Source organism: Urtica dioica, chromosome 5 (genome assembly GCF_054948205.1).
Source record: "Urtica dioica subsp. dioica isolate 48M chromosome 5, U.dioica_male_clone48M_v1_H2, whole genome shotgun sequence".
Lineage (NCBI taxonomy): Eukaryota > Viridiplantae > Streptophyta > Magnoliopsida > Rosales > Urticaceae > Urtica > Urtica dioica.
The window spans coordinates 25,698,875-25,720,023 of record NC_142760.1 but is presented as its reverse complement, the minus strand read 5'-3'; the positions used below and the strand labels follow the sequence as shown (position 1 = coordinate 25,720,023).

The following is a 21,149-nucleotide window of genomic DNA, read 5'->3' as shown; positions in this document are numbered from 1 at the left end:
GAATTCAACCAAATTATGATGAGCGGATCCACTGAATATTATCTATGTTTACTCTTCATGAATATCATCAGCGAGTCGGGATTTAAGAAATTACCATTTTACCCTTCTAGCTGATATTTCATCAACTCCTTTGTCGCTTGTGAATAAGTTAGAAACAATGTATTGACGAGGAGCTAACAAGTCACATTGTTTCATCCAAAAGAGTCAAGACTCAATTTGGACACTGGCCAGTTCATTTATTCACACTCCAAGGAACAAAGCATGAGGTGATATACATTGCATTCCAGCAATCTTGTACATGAATTCCATATCTATGAGAACTTCACAAACTTACTCATGACATTCTCACAACTTAGTACTTCACCATTAGGCGTTGTTCGGAATCACATAGTGAGTCCGAACTCTGACTTTCTAAAATGAGAATACGTAAGCTATGAAATGGCATGTCTCATTTCAGGATTAAGGTAAGCACGATGCAATTCATACGTAGTGACTTCGAGACATAAGAGGTTAAATGGTTTGTTCTTATTTTGTCTCTAGAAATGCACTGGTCAATCCAGTACCTTCGGAAGATACCTAGAAAAACTATAGAGTCTCCAACTCTCAATGCCCCATAACCAGACATCATAGATTCTCCTAACAATCGTACTGAGGTCAATAGTCATTTGACCCTTAGATTGGGAATATATCGTTTTAAGCAAACTACGAAGAGTTTGTTCATGCAAATCTACATTTGTCTCTTCGTAAGTTGTTAAGTTTGTTTATGGACTAAACACTAATGTTTTACCATAAAGCTTCAAACAGACGAGGAAGAATGAATGAATGTTTCAACTTTTTATTAATGAATAAGCAATTACAAGCAAGAGTCTTCGTGAGACTTTATTACATCAAATGTACAAAATAAAGACTACAACTCTTCTTGTGGGCACCATTGACAACAAACTCCCACTTGACTCAAAGAAGATGTGTGTTGTCCTTCATGCCTAATCCCTCTCGATGTTGGTCGAAGACCTTGTTCGCTAGGGCCTTGGTGAATGGATCTGCTAGGTTGTCCACCGTTGAGATCTTCTTCACTTCCACGTTTCCATGCTGCACGATCTCTCGAATCAAATGGTATTTCCTCTCAATATGTTTAGAGCGCTTATGGCTTCGAGGTTCCTCTGAGTTAGCGACAGCCCCACTATTATCACAATAAAGGGTCATGGGCCAGTCGACGTTTGGAACAACTTCCAAATACTTAAGGAATTTTCTAAGCCATACAGCCTCTTTGGATGCTTCACAAGCAGCCACATATTCTGCTTCCATTGTGGAGTCAGTAATGCAAGATTGCTAAATACTCATCCACACAACAACTCCACCATTAAGGATGAACACAGATCCTTAAGTGGATTTCCTGGAATCTTTATCCGCCGTAAAATCGGAGTCGGTATATCCCATCATAGTCAGGTCAGTACCTGAGTATGTAAGCATCAAGTTCCTAGTTCTTCGAAGATACGTAAGAACATGCTTAACAGTAATCCAGTACTCGGGTCTAGGGTTGGATTGGAAACGGCTAACTACGCCAACGGAGAAACAGATGTCAGGTCTAGTGCAAAGCATAGCATACATGAGGCTTCCTATGGCAGAGGCGTAAGGAATTTTCCTCATGTCTTCAATCTCTTGTGCAGTCTTGGGAGACTGGTCCTTAGAGAGTGAGACTCCATGCCTAAAGGGTGTTTGGCCCTTCTTGGAGTCTTGCTTCGAGAAGCGGTCCATCACCTTATCAATATAAGATGCTTGAGAGAGCGACATGGTCTGGTTTTTCCTATCTCGAAAGATTTGGATCCTCAGAATGTACGCGGCTTCTCCTAGATCCTTCATATCGAATTGCTTTGCTAGCCAGACCTTAACCTCAGATAACTTACCCACGTCATTACCTATGAGTAGTATATCATCGACATATAGCACCAGAAACACAACTTTGCCTTCGTATATTAACTTGTAAACACAAGGCTCATCTATTGACTGTTCAAAGCCGAAGCTTTTCACAGTTTCATCGAATCTAATATTCCATGACTTAGATGCTTGCTTTAGTCCATAAATGAATTTAAGCAACTCACAAACCTTGGTCTCTTGACCTTCTTCTACGAAACCGTCTGATTGAGCCATGTAAATGCGCTCGTCAAGATTGCCATTCAGGAAGGCTGTCTTGACATCCATTTGCCAAATGTCATAGTCGAGAGCTGTAGCTATGGATAGGAGTATGCGGATGGATTTAAGCATCACGACTGGCGAGAAGGTTTCTTCATAGTCAATCCCTTCTTGTTGGGTATAACCCTTCGCCACAAGTCGTGCTTTGAACGTCTAGACATTCCCATCCGGACCCATTTTCTTCTTGTATATCCACTTACACCCTACGGTTTAATCCCTTCAGGAAGGTCTACAAGTTTCCAGACTTTGTTGACATACATCGAGTACATCTCAACTTTCATGGCATCAAGCCAAAGGTTTGATTCAGAACAAGCCATCGCTTGGCTATAGGAAACAGGATCATCCATGTCAAAGACGGCTACGAGAGAGTCTCCATAGGACATGTACCTGTCAGGCTTTTGAGTAGCCCTCCCACTACGTCGAAGTACTACTTGACGAGATTCTGATGAGTTAGGTTGTGTTTCAGTTGGGGTAAGAACAGTTCTTACAGATGAGGTACAAGCTTCCTCACCCAACTTTTCTTTAAGCACAATTTTGCTTCTAGGTTTTGCATCCTTCATAAAGTCCTCCTCAAGGAAACGAGCATTCGTGCTAATGAAAGTCTTATCGTCCTCGGGATTATAGAAAATGAAACCTTTGGTTTCCTTTGGATATCACACAAACAGGCACAATTCTGACCTACTAGCCAACTTGCTAGTCTTTTGCCTTAGCACATGTGCAGGGCAAACCCAAATTCGGATGTGGCCCAGATTTACTTTACGGCCAGTCCATCTTTCATAAGGAGTACCAGTAACCGGTTTAGACGGAATTTGGTTCATAATGTAAGCAGCTGTTTCGAGGGCATATCCCCAAAAGGAAAGAGGGAGTGATGAGTAACTCATCATTGATCTAACCATCTCCATAAGAGTTTGGTTCCTTCTCTCTGACACTCCATTTTGTTGAGGTGTGCCAGGTGCGGTAAGCTGAGAAGAAATACCTTCTTCTTTAAGAAATTCATCGAACTCTCCAGACATATACTCACCACCTCGATCAGATCGAAGGGTTTTGATCACTTTGCCAGTATGCTTTTCCACTAAAGCCCTAAAGACCTTAAATACGTTAAAGATCTCGGATTTGTGTTTGAGCAAATAGACAAAATCATATCGCGAGTAATCATCGGTGAAGGTAACGAAGTATTCGTATCCTCCACGTGCCTGTTGGTTGAGCGGTCCACATACATCAGAATGCACTAGTTCCAGCAACTCAGTGGCTCTTCTACCCTTATCGAAGAAAGGTCGCTTAGTCATTTTTCATTCTATGCGAGATTCACAAGTAGGTAGTGAACCTATTGCAGAGGCTTGGAGTGGACCGTCCCTCACAAGTCTCTTAATCCTATCTAGACTGATATGACCAAGTCTTAAGTGTCATAGGTATGTTGATTTTGTTAGATCGGAGGACTCAGAAAGTTTGATCCTCATTGGCTCCCTAACTAGATCGTTATCTATTTTGGTGTCTAAAAGAGCAGGTTGAGTGGGATAGATGTAGAAAAGAGCATTCTTCATACATGCATCAATGACAAAAGAATTATCAGGAAACGAAATACGAATTCCATTCTTAATGAACTTTAAACAATAATCTTGCTCAAGAAGATGAGCAACGGATATTAAGTTCTTCCCAATGGTAGGAACAAAATAAACATTATTCAAGTTTAAAGTGCGGTCTTCAAAAGACAGCGTCACGGATCCCACACCCTTCGCAGACACCATGCTCCCATCACCCCATTTGAAACAGAACTCGCCTTCCTCTAAGCTTTTGGTTTTCTTGAAACCATTCAAGGAACAAAAAATATGGTTAGTAGCAGCGGAGTCAAGAATCCACGTTGATACATTATCAGCTACTAAGCATGCTTCGGTAACTAGTACAATACTATGTTCCTTTGCTTTGAGATAGGCAGGATAGTTCTTTTTATCGGCCTTGTGAGGTCTCTTCTTAGTTCCAGAGGTGGAGGCTTTTTGCTCAGTAGGATTTGCCTCTCCTTGATCCCTCATTCTCTTAGTGAGACCTACAGCAGTGTGAAGTTCCTTCATAAGCTTGGTAACAGTGCACTCTAGCTTGTTTATGGAGTAGTTCATCTTGGAGGTATCAAGAGATGCAGGGAGAGTTTCTAAGATCATATCTATGATACTCCTCCCATCAATCTCAGATCCTAGGATTTCCATTTTATTCAGAAAACTAATGATCAGTATCATAAAGTCTCCAACAGGAGTCCTAACCTGCATATGACAGTTCATAAACTGTCGTACTGCTTGTTGCCTTGCTTGAAGCCTTTGCCCTCCAAACATCTCAAGGAGATTGTTAAGCATGTCGGCGGCAGTCTCGATGTCACGATGTTGTTGTTGCAACACATTGTTCATTGATGCTAAGATATAGCACCTCACAATCTCATCGGAGCAGAGCTAGGCCGCCGAGGCGTCTTTGTCCTCTTGAGTTGAATCATCATTCGTCAGAGGAGGACACGGGGTGGTGAGTACCCATTTGTGCTTGTTAAAGGTAGGTATTATGTCGAGGTTATGTTTCCAATTAACGTAGTTTTTGGTTTCGAGTTTGTTCGAGGAAAGGATGAAAGAGAGAGAGTTGGGAGACATTTTGCCTATAAAAGTTTAAACAAGTTTATGATTAGTGTTTTGGTTTAGGTTTAAGTTTGTTTGAGACTTGATAAAATCCAAAGGTGTTATAAACCAAACGATAATTTACTCCTTCGAGGGAAGGCCGCAAAAAATCTCCATTTATAAGTAAATGACACATCATTAATGCTTAGCCAAGATGTCAATACACCAATTTTTACCAGCCTTTTGCTGGGCCTCGAGGGAGGATTACTAGGGACTGAGTCTAAGTGTGTAACCAACCACTTAGTCCAAAAGATTGACTTTGAAAAACAATCCGCCGAGGGGAGGTCTTGTCTCATTGTCTCACTCTTGGACTTAGCTCATTGAGCAATGACCAGTGCAAAGCGCCCTTGAGTACTCTTATTTAAGAGAGGGCCACAAGTGTGACTCTTAGTCTTGCGAAAATTGCACTTTTCATTAGTGTTGTGGATCGTGGATTACAAACAACAAGTATAACCCTCCCACTTAGTTTTTGGAGTTGGTACATCGATTCTTATAAGTTCGGAAACGGTTTTCCTATGAATAGAGCGATAGAGCGGACAACTTGAAAAGAATCCTAGATTTTCATGTTCAGAGCAGTGTTAGTGCATAAAGGCCCAAGGTACAAACTCGGATCTTTTCCTATTTTCTATTCGGGAAAGTGCATGAGGGAAGTGTGAACTTCAACTCACTCGAACACTTGAAAGTTTGAGATTACACATCCTTTTATTTTTCGGCTCGTCTACGAGGAGACCTCCCACTCAAATTTTCAAGAGCATATAGATTTTGAACATATGTGATATAGATATAGTTTTGAAAGCATTTTGAAAACTTATTTGATTTTGGATGACAAAATATTTTCAAGTTTGAAAATGAAAACGGTTTTTCAAAATTAAAACTAGTTTTGTAAAAATTCAATTTCAATTAAACTTTCAAATATCAAAATATTTTAATCTTACACATCATGTTTATAATCTTATGAAAAACATTTTTGCTCAAAATTTTTTCTCATTAGAGTTCTATAACTCATGGTAGTGGGGCTGAAAATCCGGATTTCTAAAAAAACTGGACTTTCGGAACAGCCGCGCACCTCGGAGTAAAATCGCCATAACTGGCGGCTCCGATGTCCTTTTGACCCAAAACCAGTGGCATTGGAAAGAGGACAGACAGACCTTTAATTTGATTCAAGAAGCATTAAATTTAAATTTCTGAACAGAGAATTATTCCACTTTTACTGCGGGTTTTACTCCAGCTCGAAGAAAAAGAAATAATTAAATGTCGGTCTTTTTAGGTGCGAAAAAGAATCGAGTGTAACGGAACGTTTTAGGAGTTTGTTAAAGCTTTTATTTGTGTTTTATTAGCAAGGTAATATCATGGTATAAAAGAAATAACAACAAGCATAAAACGATTCAAGTAAATATAAGAAACTAGTAAGACAAGAAAACTAGTCACAAAATTTACTCGAAATTTTCTCAAACTTAAAAACACGTTTTTCAATATAAAAAATTAAAAACTTTTAGAACTGATTCTAATGTGTTTTAAAACCATCCCAAACTCATAGAAAAACAACATGATTTTTAATTTAAAGGCAAGAGCAATAAATTAAAAAAAATCTAAGAAAACCATTCTAACTTTTCACAAAATTAGTAAACTTTCGAAAACGATTTTCAAGCTCATAATTTTAAATACATGTACATGCATATCTTTAACCATAGCTCTGATACCATTTGTTGGAATCGATCTAGGGTTTAAGAAAAAGTTTAACGCTTCGATAAGCGGCAGAATTTTAAAAATTTTCTTTTACAAGTAAAACAGTTTTTACTAACCTAGACAAAGAGCAAGCACATGTAAATAAAAACTAATATGAGCATTTAAATATTACTAACCTTTTTAGAAGCTTGAACGTTGAGAAGCTTTTGGAAAATGTTGGAACGTTCGTCTCCCCTCGCAGCACGTCTCTCTTCCTTCCTTGGCAACTCGAGCAACGACGAAAGTTTCTATCACTAATTCACTCGAGAGAAAAAGGAATTAGTGCGTGGGCACTTTTAAACACTACGACTTAAGAACAAGTCATAAAGTCGAAGAGCTAAACCACTAGGTCAAATGAGGACCTAGGTGCCAAAACAAAAAACCGAAATTGAATAGAGAGAGGGAGGAGAGGGGCAGCCAAGGTTCTAGAGAGAGAGTCTCTCAAATCTCTAAAACTTGGATGAAAAAAATGTGAGGAATGAGGCTCCTATTTATAGGAGAGGTTCACCTTCAATAAGGTAGTTTCCTCTTCTATAGAATATCCCATATTAATGAGCCAATTTCCCTTTTCCTTCATAGAGTCACACTGCCATGACTTGCCAAGCAAGTCCTTGGATTTGTTTCCTCTTTTATTTGCTTCTCCCTTGACCCTTATGGCCGAATTTCCCTTATGCCATGCATAGGAAATTTGTTTCCTCTTTTTCTTTTGGCAAATATCTTGATACATTTATGCACAAAATATTCTCTCTTTATCTTGGGTAGTGGGCGCCTAAACCATCTAGAAAAGGCTTCTAGAAGCTTTTCCATTTGTTCATGACAACATGAAAAAGGCCCATTAAGAATTTTCAATAAAATTCTTATGAAATGAAATTAATCCACAAGGCCCAATAAATCTAATTTTTGCCGAGTGATGTATGTCATCAAATGACCATGTCAAAAAATTTATTGACATTCATTTCATCCTATGTCTCAAAAGACAAAAATACCCTTTTGACAATTTTCGTAAAACTTGTCTCGTTTTTGTTTTGACTTAGCTTGTAGTTTAACTATTCCTACTCGATGTGATTCGTGATAGTGACCTCATGGACCCAAATGAACAAAGCTTGAGCTAAACACTTGGACTCAAAAGTTCACAAACCTTTTCCAAGTTTAGCTTAATGTCAACTGACTCCACTAAAGAGTTGACACTGAAAATCTCTCGGTTCAAATGAATTTATTTTCTACTCAAGAATTCAATAAAAAAAAGGCCCTGTTCGGAATCACATAGTGAGTCCGAACTCTGACTTTCTCAAATGAGAATACGTAAGCTGTGAAATGGCATGTCTCATTGCAGGATTAAGGTAAGCACGATGCAATTCATACGTAGTGACTTCGAGACATAAGAGGTTAAATGGTTTGTTCTTATTTTGTCTCTAGAAGTGCACTGGTCAATTTAGTACCTTCGGAAGATACATAGAAGAACTATAGAGTCTCCAACTCTCAATGCCCCATAACCAGACATCATAGATTCTCCTAACAATCGTATTGAGGTCAATAGTCCTTTGACCCTTAGATTGCGAATATATCGTTTTAAGCAAACTACGAAGAGTTTGTTCATGCAAATCTACATTTGTCTCTTCGTAAGTTGTTAAGTTTGTTTATGGACTAAAGACTAATGTTTTATCATAAAGCTTGAAACAGACGAGGAAGAATGAATGAACGTTTCAACTTTTTATTAATGAATAAGCAATTACAAGCAAGAGTCTTCATGAGACTTTATTACATCAAATGTACAAAATAAAGACTACAACTCTTCTTATGGGAACCATTGACAACAGATGGTCCCCCGAGACGCGTTCTCCTTCGCGGTCGCATCACGAACCCGCACGGCCGCCGCGTAACGGGCTTCCTCCAGGGCGATGTCCCAGTCGTCCTCTAAATCCGCCATAGCTCACACGGCGTCGTCCTTCTCTTCAATGAGGGCTTGCATCTCCACCAGCAGGGAGTCCCTTTCCCTCTCCGCCTTCACGCGAGAGATTTCGCTCGCCGAGAGTCGAGCATGGACAATCTTCAGCTCCTCGTCCCAGCCTGAAAGTGACGCTTGGAGTTTCCTCGTCTCCCCCATGAAAGTGTCGGCTGACTGTTCCGCCTTCTCCCGAGACGCCTGCTCAGCCACTCGCAGTGACCTCTCGAGGGTTAGCTCCGCGCCTAGGTGAGACACCTCCTAGTGGGCCCGCTTCAACTCCTCCTCGAGGGCCTGAAACTCCTGAGCGGTTCGGACCCCTGTCAAGGCGGCGGCATGATTGGCCGCTGCGCTCTCCATGTCCGTCTTCATAATCTGCATCCGCCGCAGCAGGTCCCGAAGAATGCGGTCGCCTCGTTATTGTCGTGCGAGCATCTGCAAAAGTAGATGGCATATGCACAATCAGGATGAGCAAAACGACTACATGCAAACTAAATGACGAATCGTATCTTCCGAGCATCGCTGATCCCGTTTTGGAAGTACTCGAGGTCGCTCGTCGACAGGAGACCCTTAAAGTCTCGCAGGGGGGCTTCAAGGATTCCCTAGGAACATCGGCCCCTCAATTCTGCCGCCTCCGCTAGGAGCATCGAATCCATGCCATCTTGTGCCCCCGACACATGAGCGCACTTGTGGCTGGAGGACGAACTGAGAGAGATTGACGACGACGGTCGCTTGTTCAAAGAGATCGCCTCGTTCCTCGCCCGCACCGGTGATCCCCCGCGACGGGCCTCAACTCGAGAATGGTCCACGACCACATCTTCGGCAATAGGTTGCACCCTTGGCACCCGTGCACGCGAGCGGTCCCGAGCCATGATATATGTCACAAAGAGAGTCAATCGATTAGAACGAGATAATAAGCGTAAGCGATAAAGTATTGCGATAGCAAAAGAAAAAGATATATGTGGTTAGTACCCCCCGGATCGGGAAGGGGACCCGAGGAACCCCCCGCCTCAGACTCGCGGCCCTCCATGACCTCCGCACTGAGGGCCAGGCGTCGTGGCACGTCGTCACCGGGAACGAACCACCCGGTCGTCGCCATTAAGTCCGGGGACTCAAAGAGCGATACCTGCCACCTCGAATCGGGGACCGCCCTAATCACCGTTTCAAGCTCGGAGCCCTCAATATTGCCTACATGTGAGAAGTCGGCCGCGGGACCAAACGCAAGAGGCGCCACCCCGAAGGCAGACTCAGACACCCATACCCAGGGATATCTGTGCTTCGAAGTGACCTTAGTGATGATGGCGAGGCGCTTCCGGTGTGCTACTAGATAGGAACTCAGTTTCCCTAGCACCCCGCGAACAACCATGAGGTCCTGGATGTCGTCTGCAGTGACGGCTATCTTCTTCGCTCGATAGAGGATCATGTGGCATGCCGCGACCACCCGATAGAAAAAAGGGGACATCTGCGAAGCGTGTTCCCCCAATCGAACCAAAAAGTCATGAATCACCGGCTGGAAAGGTAGTCGCAACCCTCCGCGAAGGCTTGCTTCGTGAACCGCAGCATACTCCTTTCGCGGGCGAGTAGGGATGTCATCGAGCAGCGGCCTCAGGATCGATACTGAATCCGGGATGCAATAGCGCTTCCTCAGACTCATGAAGTTAGCGAGCGAGAGCGAGCTTGGGACGTCGATACCCGAATAATCAATGTCGCCGCGAATCGCTGACTCTTCGACCAGAAAAGCTAGAGCTCGCGCTTCCTCCCACGCTTTCAGTGAAAGCATCATGTCCGGCGTGGCGTGGCGGCCCGACGACTCGCCCGAGCGCTCGGCGTCGGGAAAACTCCTCGAGCAAGATGAGACCCCATGACGGTCGCTCGATCGAGCCGGCCGGCTCCCCACGTGTGCACCCGGTACGGCTAGGCCCACCTTCCCTACGTCGGAGCCGACGAGATCGCCCGTGTGGGCGTCCGACTCCTGGCCGGCCGGGTTCCCTTCTTCGGGCCGGCCTGGTCCTTGACCAACCAGACTCTCCCCCATACCCGCGTCCGGCTCTTGGCCGGCCGGGTTCCCTTCTTCGGGCCGGCCCGGTCCTTGACCGGCCAGGCTCTCCCCCATGCGCATGTCCGGCCTGGTCCTTGACCGGCCAGGCTCTCCCTCATGCGCACATCCGGCCCAATGGCCTGGCCCAGTTCTTGGCCGGCCGGGTCATCCCCACGCGAGTCCAGCTCAAACAGGCCTTCACCCTCCTCGCACGTGCCCGGCCCGATGGCCCGGCCCAGTCCTCGGCCGACTGGGTCTTCCGCGCCTAGGCCCGGCCCAAATGGCCCGTCGCCCTCGTCGCGCGCGCGCAGCCAAGCAGCCCGGCCCAGTTATTGGTCGGCTGGGTCTTCAGTGCGCAGGCGCGGCCCACTCGGGCCTAGGGTTTGCCCGATGGACAAGCAGGCCGCCGCCCCTTGGCCGGCGCCACCTGGCCGGCTCACGTCCTGCTCGGCGCCGTCCCCTCCATGGGCGGCGTCGCTCGGCGCCAGCGCCTCCCTGTCGGCGTGCTTTCCCTCCGGCACAGCCACACCCGGGCCGCCCACCTCGCCGGCGCGGCCGACAGGCGGCCAAACAGCCCCGCCTTGTCGGGTGTGGTCCTCCCCGACGCCTGGGTCGGCCCAGGCAGTGTCGCCCTCGGTCGGGGTGCCTCCCCCGGCGCGAGCGGCATCCCTCGCATGCGCGACTGGCAGACATCCAGACGGCCCCACCCGGTCGAGTGGGGGCCTCCCCGACGCTAGGACCGACCCAGACATCGGTCCTCCCCGGCATGCCCCTCGGTCGGCGCGCCTCCCACGGCACCGACCCCGCCAGGCGCGGCCTTCCCCAGTGCGCGCGCGCCACCCAGGCCGTCCACGCCTATCGCCTAGGCCGGTCCCGCGCCGGTCGGTCCAGCCCTCCTCGGCACCCAGCACGGCCGGGCCGGTGTCCCTCTGGCGGCACGGGCCGTCTCCGGCACTCGCGGCCCCTTCCTCGCCAGTCAACCATGCTTCAAACGAAGAAAAATCTATCGTGTTCGCGTTTGATGAGGACGAGTATGGTACGTTGTAGGTGGTTGAAGGAGATGAGAATTCGGCCCAAAAACCCTCGAAATTCCCCGAGTAGAGGAAACAAATAATCTTCAATGGCCCCACACCCCGATAGGTGGTTAGTAGGGTCCATGGGAACGTGCAACGAGACGAAAAGGCGTGGAAAATATAGCGGCCAAAGAAAAAGTAATTGCTAAAAGCGATCGGGACATACCTTTTGCCGATGGGTTGCTCCGGTGGGCTGACGACAAACGAGGACCTTAAGTTTACCACACGAGTTACACTCGATGATAAACTCGGAGAGCTAATGTTACCGGCCCGTCCCGGCTCGGTGAAACGACGACGGCCGTGATAGCGGCCAACCTTGGGTCTCCCTTCGACGCACGGCCGGCCCTGGGCCGTCACTCGGCCAATGGCCGGCCCAGGGCCGTCACTCGGCCATTGGCCGGCCATGAATAGTCGCTCGGCCGGCCCTGTGCCGTCACTCGGCCAATGGCCGGCCCAAAGCTGTCACTCGGCCATTGGCCAGCTCAGGATCGTCGCTCGGCCGGCCCTGGGCCATCACTCGGCCAATGGCCGGTCCAGGGTCGTCACTCGGCCATTGGCCGACCCTGGATCGTCGCTCGGCCGGCCCTGGGCCGTCACTCGGCCAATGGCCGGCCCTGGGCCATCGCTCGGCCGTCGGCCGGCCTTGGATCGTCGCTCGGCCGGCCTTGGATCGTCGCTCGGCCGGCCCTGGGCCGTCACTCGTCCATTGGCCGGCCCAGGGCAGTCGCTCGGCCAATGGCCCGCCCTGGGCAGTCGATCGGCCGGCCCAGGGTCGTCACCTGGCCATTGGCCGGCCCTGGATCGTCGCTCGGCCGTCACTCGGCAAATGGCTGGCCCAGGGTCATCACTCGGCCGGTCCTGGACCTTCACTTGGCCAAGGGACCCTCAAAACGTCTCTTGGTCACCTATAAATACGAGGCTCGACCCCTCGAGACAGGTAATCCGAATTTGAGTACCGAAACGGTTGTTGAACTCGTAACTCACTCGTTTCTCTCAAGTCTAGGCTCTCTAAAGACCTAACCTCTTTTACCCACCTCAATCCTACTACAGAGGCACCCCCTCTGTTTTCCCTTTGTAGTTCACACTTTCTTACTCGCTTTTCAGGCGTCAAGACAAGACAAGCATCATCAACAGCTAAGGGACGACTTGGGATACCAAGTCTGACACGCTCGAACCGAAGCGAGATCACTTGGTCCGGCCTTGGGTCTGACCGCTTTCGGTTCCTAAATAGTTGTCCGAAAACGAGCGACAACAGGAATTAAAAAAAGACAAAAGCTCGAGACAGAGAGAGGAATAGTTTAAAAGACGAAGATAGAGAGTCTAAAAAACAAGAAAGAAATTTTGTTGCGTTGAAATTTATCAGAATGGTCTAACGATCACCAACATCGATAACCCTGTTCGGTATAACAACCTACTCAAGGGGACTGTAGCGTGCGGGTAAAATCAATACACTATCTCAATCAACCACGATTATAGGAATATTAAGTTAGTGACATGAAAATTTAAAAAGAAAATAATATTAGAAAGTTCTTACTCTTTTTAGTAATATAATTTATTTGAATATTATTATATAGGCCCCTTTTTATTTAATTTTAATTTTGTTGCGAAAGATTCATGTTTGAATGAAGGAAGACACATTTGCACTTGTTTTGAACTGAAAGAAAATAAAACAAAAAATCTGCCTGGAACATTGTGTGTACAATATTTGATTGATTACGTAAATAAATTTAAATAGAAAATTAACGGAAAAAAAAAAAGCAGAGAAGGAAATGACTATACTTGATCCCATAAGATTCATGACCAATTTTGCAAGCAAATATTTAAACAGTACCAATTTAATTTGTTAGCGAATGTCCATAGTGAATCGGAGCATTTAAGGCCTATAATTAAGGTTACAATGAAAAGAGAAAGCTCCTATAGTTACGATGAAATGAAGAAAATAATTTGCCTTTCTTTACTTAATAGAAAAAGGCATTAATTGAATTATTCTCACCCCTCCAAGTCATTATGTCAAGTTCATAAACGGGCTTCAACGAAAATTAAGTTAGCCTTATAAAGACAAACAAATTACAGAAAGAATCTTGTTTAAAAGTTGCTCTATGCATGTTTATTTTACTTTTTTATGGCAAGGCTTTAATGAAAATTAAGTTAGCCTTATAAATACATGTTTCTCTTTTTGAGCGAAGAATTTGGATTAAAGTCAACGAATGTAGGATAAACTTGAATAAAAAAGTTTCATAAAATGCAAGATTTTTGCTTTGCTTTCTATTCAAATTACAGGGTTTTAAATTTCGCCGAAAGTCGGAGAAAGTCGTCGGCGTGGCTGTTGCCGACGTGAAAACGGCCGACGAAGACAGTGAAATCGTTTTTCCATCTTTTGACGTTCAATTTTCGGGGAAACGACCTGCCGTTCGACCCAAAAACGAGTTGTAGTTTTCGGTCTGTAAAATGAATAAAAAGCATAAAAAATCGTGGATAATCGGAGATAATCGAGAGAAGCGAGAAGTTTTGGGCGTCTTACGTCATTCAAAGTGCAGTGGCGAGGACGACTAAGAATCTGGCGACAATCGGCGAAAATTGGCGCGTTTCCTTTCGTTTCAACCCGGCGGAGTGTAACTTCATCAAAAAATCGGCGACAATCGGCGAGCAATTGCCAGAATTTTTTTTTCGGGTCGTAAACCTAAATCCTAAACACCCGGTTCGTGTCTCTTCTTCTCTTTCACCGATTCACAGCGACAACTTCAAGAAACCAACAAACCCAAAAAATACTTCATACCATTTTAAAAATTCTTCTGAAATTCGAAGGAGAAGAATGAAGAAGAATCCTACCTTATAAAAGAGACGAACAAATTCCTCTTAATTTCCGGTTAAAATCTTTTTTTCCTTCTTGATTTCTCTCTCATCAGTCGCTCGTCTCTATCCTTTTTTGCGTTATCTGAGATCGCTAGGAAATTGTATTCCCATTTAATTTTGAATTATCTGTTCCATTTAACACATTTCAATTTGGAAATCGAATCACATAATAATTTCAACTAATTGGTGGATGTATACTATTTTTAGACATTAAAAGATATGTGAATACCACTAGTTGTTCAAAATTTAGATGATTACCGATTTTATTCTTATGTAGTAATTGTATAATTGTATTGAGATTCACCTCAAAGATCCTCCTTTATTGTATTGAAGATTTCCCTCCATCCTCATTTATTCTTATGTAAATTACCCTCAATACATTCTTTTCAAAATTAATTCTTCAAATAATGATTTGTTTTTAATCCACAAATAATGATTTCTTTTTTAAAGTTACCTACTTAAGGAATTTCTATCCAAAAATAAGATAATGGCATAATATTTTCTTTATTATTTACCCTCTCCTCTTAACGGGTTGGGCTAATCTGCTATGCCACCTTGCTTAGTCGAGTGTCCCTCGATGGGATGGGGGACCACGGGTCATGAAACTTTATAAAAACGACATTTATGTTTAACTGTAAAACAAATATCCAACACATAATTCTATAATTACTTCGCTTGAATTTGATAATTCCCTGAATCCCTAGACGTTTATACCTTCCATAAATACCTCATTTGTTGTTACACTCCAATCAGACTTGTCTACAACATGTCCAGCGATGACAATGCACAAAAATCTTTATAAAAAATACAAGGGAAAAATATATACATTTTACATGGGGTTCGGGATTTCGTACAAGGGGCATTTCATATGGTGCAAATATTTGCGAGCTTCAAGAAAATTAATCGAATTTTAGCTGTGTTTGGTTGAGATTAAAAAACATTGTTTTTGTTTTTAAAGAAAAACTAAACTGCTTATCTGGTGTTTGGCAAAACTGTTTTTACAAAAAACTTCAAAAACAATTTTAAATTTTGTACACGAGATTGAAAAGCTAGAATTCCTAGCTTTTGCAAAAAGTGTTTTTAAGTTTTCTATACAAATTATTGTAATATCCCGTACAAAGTGTTTCTAAGTCATTTGTACTTTGTCTAGTGTGATATTCTAAATTCTATCTTCACTCGTAAATTGTGAGGATTTTGTATCATAATACATAATTTTTTTCTATGCCTCATCTTTTTTTTTTTTCTATCTAAGAGTGAAACTTGTTAAAAAATGATTTGTGCATTTTATTGGAGTATCGTTAGTCGTTGGAGCACAATAGTAGTTTGTCTTGTTACATTATTTTTTTTTTTCTCTTTGATTTTTTTTAAGAAAAAAATATTATTCATATATATGCATATAAATAAGCATATTAATAATAATTGTTTAATTTTTAATAACATGTCTATTTTAGTCTTTTTACTATAATATATTTGTTTTACCAAACGCTAAATCAGCTTTTGTTACCAGAACAACTGTTTTATAAACAGTTTACCAAACACTTGTCAGTTTTTGAAAAAAAAAACAGTTTTTTTTCTTCAAAAACTAAATTTAAAAGCACCTTTTTCAAAAACAAAGCTATGCCAAACGTGCCTTTATCCAATTAGGACGTCCATCAGGATTCTATTTATACATTTCATTTCTAATTGTAACTATGTGTGTGTAGAACATATTTATTTCATGAACGATTTGGTGGTAGGTCATTTAGTGTGGAACATTTATGCTAGATATGTATGATTTCAAATGTTTTAAATTTGGACTATATTTACATATATATATATATATATATATATTCATTTATTTTGTAACATTATTTTCGCTCGGTTTTCCATCGAAAATGATATTTGAAAACGGCATTTCATTTGCCATTTTCCACATTTTCCGTTCGATTTTCCGTCGTAGTGTCGATTTTCCGTATATCAGTGCTCGAAATGGTATCGAAAACGGCATTTAAATCCTTGTCAAGTTCATAAACGGGCTTTAATGAAAATTAAGTTAGCCTTATAAAGACAACCAAATTACAGAAAGAATCTTGTTTAAAAGTTGCTCTATGCATGTTTATTTTTTTTTTATGGCAAGTCTCTTTTTTAGAGAAGAATTTGGATTAAAGTCAAACGAATGTAGGATAAACTTCAATTAAAAAGTTTCCCAGAATGCAAGATTTTTGCGATGCTTTCTATTCAAATATATATTTTTTTAAATAAAAAAATTTATCTCCCTTTTGGATACCTAATTCCCTTCTTCATCACATTCCTTTTGGCTTCTGGGTTTGTTATTGTTTATTTGAGAGAAAAAAGTCTCAGAGATAGTAAGGATACAAAATTTCGTCTTGGAAAGTCGAAACTTCAACAATAAGAATAAAATTGAGTGAAAATGACTGTGGCTCATCAGAGAAACGACACCAGCGTGTCTGCCGACCGTTTTCCGGTGGGTATGAGAGTCCTGGCCGTTGACGACGATCCAACTTGCCTCAAAGTATTGGAGTCTCTGCTTCGTAAATGCCAATATCAAGGTATATATGCGCCTCTTATTCAATTTCATAATACAATTTTTATTGAATTTCTGTGGGAATTAGTTTTCTATTTAAGTCTTAGTGTCCTCTAATTTTATAAATAGGTTGTTCGAAGTAAAAAAAAAAAAAATAGTCTGAAGTATATAAATTATTGGATAAGTACTTTTATTCATATGTAAATAAGTATTTGTTGTAACTGTTTTGTTTTTGAATTTTTATTTTATTTTATATTTTTTTTATAATAAATTGTACGCTCCGTGTTATGAGGAATTTGTTTCATATCATATTGATCAACTGGGATTGTACAAATTGATTTTGTACGGCTTTCATGGTTTTGGTCTTTTTTGTATGATAATTTATGGCCAAGCAATTAAATAATAAAAAAAAGGATTTGTACATGAGTTTCTGAAATCTGCAGTAGCAGATTTGTACTGAAGTGTGACTATCAACTGTGATTTTGTTCTAATAGAGAATTTATCTGACTTTGTTACCAATTTCATTTTTTTAATCTGTTTTTGTTTTCTTCGCAGTAACGACGACGAATCAGGCCGTAAGAGCACTCCAAATGCTGAGGGAAAACAGAAACATGGTTGACCTTGTGATCAGCGATGTCAACATGCCGGACATGGATGGATTCAAGTTACTCGAACTTGTCGGGCTCGAAATGGACTTGCCTGTAATTAGTAAGCACAGACAGTTTCCTCTTTATTTCGTGTATGTGTTTGGAACCTTGTTAACCTGAAGGAAAAAAGAATAAGAATTTATTGTATTTTCATGGTGATTGATTGGATTGAGGAAAATTGGATGGAAAGAAAATTGAGGAACAAATTTAATTTATTTGAAAAAAATGCGTGGATAGAAAATTTGCACACGCCCATCAAATTTTCCTCGACTACCAAACACAGTAACACAAAATCAAAATTTCATTCTCGATTAAAAAATCTGGTTCCAAACACATTGTTTCCGAATTCGATGGAAATAAAATTTGAGGAAGAAATTTCAATTTATTTAAAAAATGCGTGGAAAGCCCATTCACATCAAAATTTCCTTGACTTCCAAAAACAGTTTAAATAGTATTTTGTTCTTTTCAAATTTTCATTTCTATTTCAAAAGTTTTTTCCAAACACATTATTACCGATTTTATGAATCTAATATCAGCGCTGTGCACTAATTTTTTTTTATTTTGTTTCGTTTCTACAGTGTTGTCGGGGCACAGTGACACGAATCTGGTGATGAAAGGGATCAACCATGGGGCGTGCGATTATCTGCTGAAACCGGTGCGGATCGAAGAGCTGAAGAACATATGGCAGCACGTTGTCCGCAAAAAGAAGCCGGAGCCTAAGAACCAGAGTCGGTCCGCGGGCCACGAAAAGGCCTCGATGGAGACGAGCGAGTGCGGGAACGGAACGGGGTCGACGGCCCATTTCGACCGCAACGCCAAGTCCAACAAGAAGCGCAAGGACCAAGACCAAGACCAAGACGAGGACGAGGAAGATGATGAGAGCGACGACGAGGGACGCGAGAACGAAGACCATGCCTCCACCAAGAAGCCTCGCATCGTTTGGTCCGTGGAGTTGCATCAGAAGTTTGTTGATGCTGTTCAGCATCTAGGCTATGATAGTGAGCTCTCGTCATTATTATATATATATCGAAAACTTAGGCGTGCCTTCTTTGCTAATGTTTTTGTTTTTTTTTCTCCTTATTGTTGGATGCAAATTTCTTGTGCAGAGGCTTTTCCGAAGAAAATTCTGGACTTGATGAATGTCGAAGGGCTTACGAGGGAGAATGTCGCTAGCCATTTGCAGGTACAAATAGTTTTCCTCACGGGTTGATGATATTACGATAAACATAGTCTCAATGTAAAGTTCCCGAGATGTCGCGGTGTCAGGCGGGGAATATATAACTAAATTGTTGTTTTAATATTTTAATTTTGTTTTTGTTTTTTGTTTTTTGTTTTGTGTTTTGTGTTTTTTTTTTTTTTTTTTTGCTTTTAACCGCGCACGTGAACTTTTAATCTATGGAATGATAAAAACCCGTTTATGTCAAATGGCGCAGAAATACAGGCAGTTCATAAAAAAAATGGATGCTGGTGAGAGGCAGAAAGCGAGCACCGCTTTAGCGATCAATGATTTACCTTCTTTCATGGGAGCGGGCATGCTAGGCTACAACAAATCAGGCGATTTACGATCTTACACTCTGCCCATAAGGCTCCCAAACACGCCTCTATCGCCCTCTGCCGGGTTGTTCGGAAGACTCAACTCTCCGGTTGGTTTCTCCATGAGAGGAGCTCAATCTTCCGCCGGAAAATATCAACCCCCTCTTCTCTCGAGCCAAACCCCGACCCCCCTCTTCCCAGGCTTTCCCTCGTCCTTGGAGCTCAGTCATTTCCGAGCCCCGCTCACAAAGCCTTCTTACCCGACGCTCGAAGACCTCAACGCCCGTCACTCAGCCTTGCTGTCCAGCACGAATTCTTTGACCAGTCCTCTTCAGGTGATTCCGTCGAATCTTCAGCCCGGCTCCTCCAACTTTCTGGACCACAATCGGTGCAGCGAGCCGTGGCAAAGCAGCGGTGCTCAGTCCTCAACCTTCGCTTTGACCTCTAATAATAGCTTTGTTATTCCGCCTGGCTTTTCATCGACGAGTTCTTTCTCCGCGGAGGCTCCTCTGGCAGTCGAGCCTAGAGATTTACAAGTCCGAGACGGGTTGCTCGGAAATGTAGTTCCTACGAGTCATAATAATTTCTCTCTCAGAAATCAGCCATGGGAAGGAGGTTTCGCGAATGGTCACAACTCGGATCAGCTGTTTGATGCATCATTCAATCCCCCGAGTCAGACTTTTGACCAGAATAATTTCTGTGACAGTGATTCGAAGGCTTCGATATATGGGCAGTTAACCGGCTGCTCTTCGTCCTCTTTTCCGGGGAATGAGATCGAGAAATTGGCACCGGGGGAGACTGCGATGAAACCCATGGAAGATAATCGCCTTTTGGGCCATGGAAAGGCACTTGACACTCTCGTTCACAACTATGATGAGTCGCTGGAAGATATACTGAGTTCTCTTATGAATCGGGTATGCTCTATGTTTTTCTTTTGGTATTTCTATTTATGATTATAAACGTTGAGCAATTTTGATGCTTTTGTATAAAATCTTGTTTAGGATTTAGTAGTATTTGGCGAACATAAATCCTTGCATTACAGTAATTCATTTTCTAATAGCCTTGCCTGTGTTTTACAGGACCAAAGCCAGACGGGAATGGTGAATGGAGAATTTGGATTTGATAACTACCCGCTTGGTTCGTGTATGTGAGAGAAGACTCAGCGGCGTTAGGGCAATGCTTTTCTCCAGAGTATTTCTTGTAGTTAATTTTTTTTTGTTTGCCATATCAGAGCTGGAATTTTTTTATTTCTCAAGTTGGTAGGTGTTTTTTTTTTTTTTTTTTTTTTAATTGTAAAAAAGCAAACAAGAGGTAAGGGTTGATTTTTTTTTTTTTTTTTTTTCAAATGTTATCTCTTCTCTCCTGTTCTTGGTTGGAATGGAATAAGGGTGTAGGAAAATACAGAAACATATCATTATGCACATCTTCCTAAAATTGTATATTGGAATGTTGCCATGCATTTGTATATTTACATTCTTAAATTATGGCATTTGGCAGTATACCATCTGTATTGACTAGAAAATATGCATTTATAATTGTTCTCAGTCAATCGGTCTTTGAAATGCTTGTTTTCACGGTCACATCATGAAACTATAACGGAAATTTCTGCAGATTTTCATCGGAATTTCGATTTCAGCTGGAGTTTCAACGATTAAATGTATTTACATAGACAAATTAAATGTATTTGTCTTGTCTGTGAATTGTATCCACTGAAATATGATATATATATATATATATATATATATATATATATATGTCCTTGAAGTGTAGTTTAAAGAAATTGAGAACTTGTGTCGTGTTGAGAAAGAAATGATTTATGCTTATTTCGAGACAATCTGAACGATAAAGTCGTTAATTTCGATTTCAGCAGGAGTTTCAACGATTAAATGTATTTACATAGACAAATGATATGTCTTGTCTTGTAAGTGAATTGTATCCACTGAAATATGATATATATATATATATATATATATATA

At 42.2% G+C, this 21,149-nt stretch overlaps 1 protein-coding gene across 1 annotated transcript; it reads left to right on the top strand.

Annotated features, from left to right (window-relative positions):
- The first annotated feature begins 16,728 nt into the window (after positions 1 to 16,728).
- Positions 16,729 to 20,877, top strand: LOC149397655 (two-component response regulator ARR14-like). The gene is made up of 6 exons (XM_089616049.1): positions 16,729 to 17,018; positions 17,549 to 17,701; positions 18,219 to 18,638; positions 18,747 to 18,823; positions 19,074 to 20,087; positions 20,253 to 20,877. Exons 1-6 carry the CDS (start codon positions 16,880 to 16,882, stop codon positions 20,322 to 20,324), a joined length of 1,875 nt encoding a protein of 624 aa, XP_089472175.1. The 5' UTR covers positions 16,729 to 16,879; the 3' UTR covers positions 20,325 to 20,877.
- Positions 20,878 to 21,149: the final 272 nt, after the last annotated feature.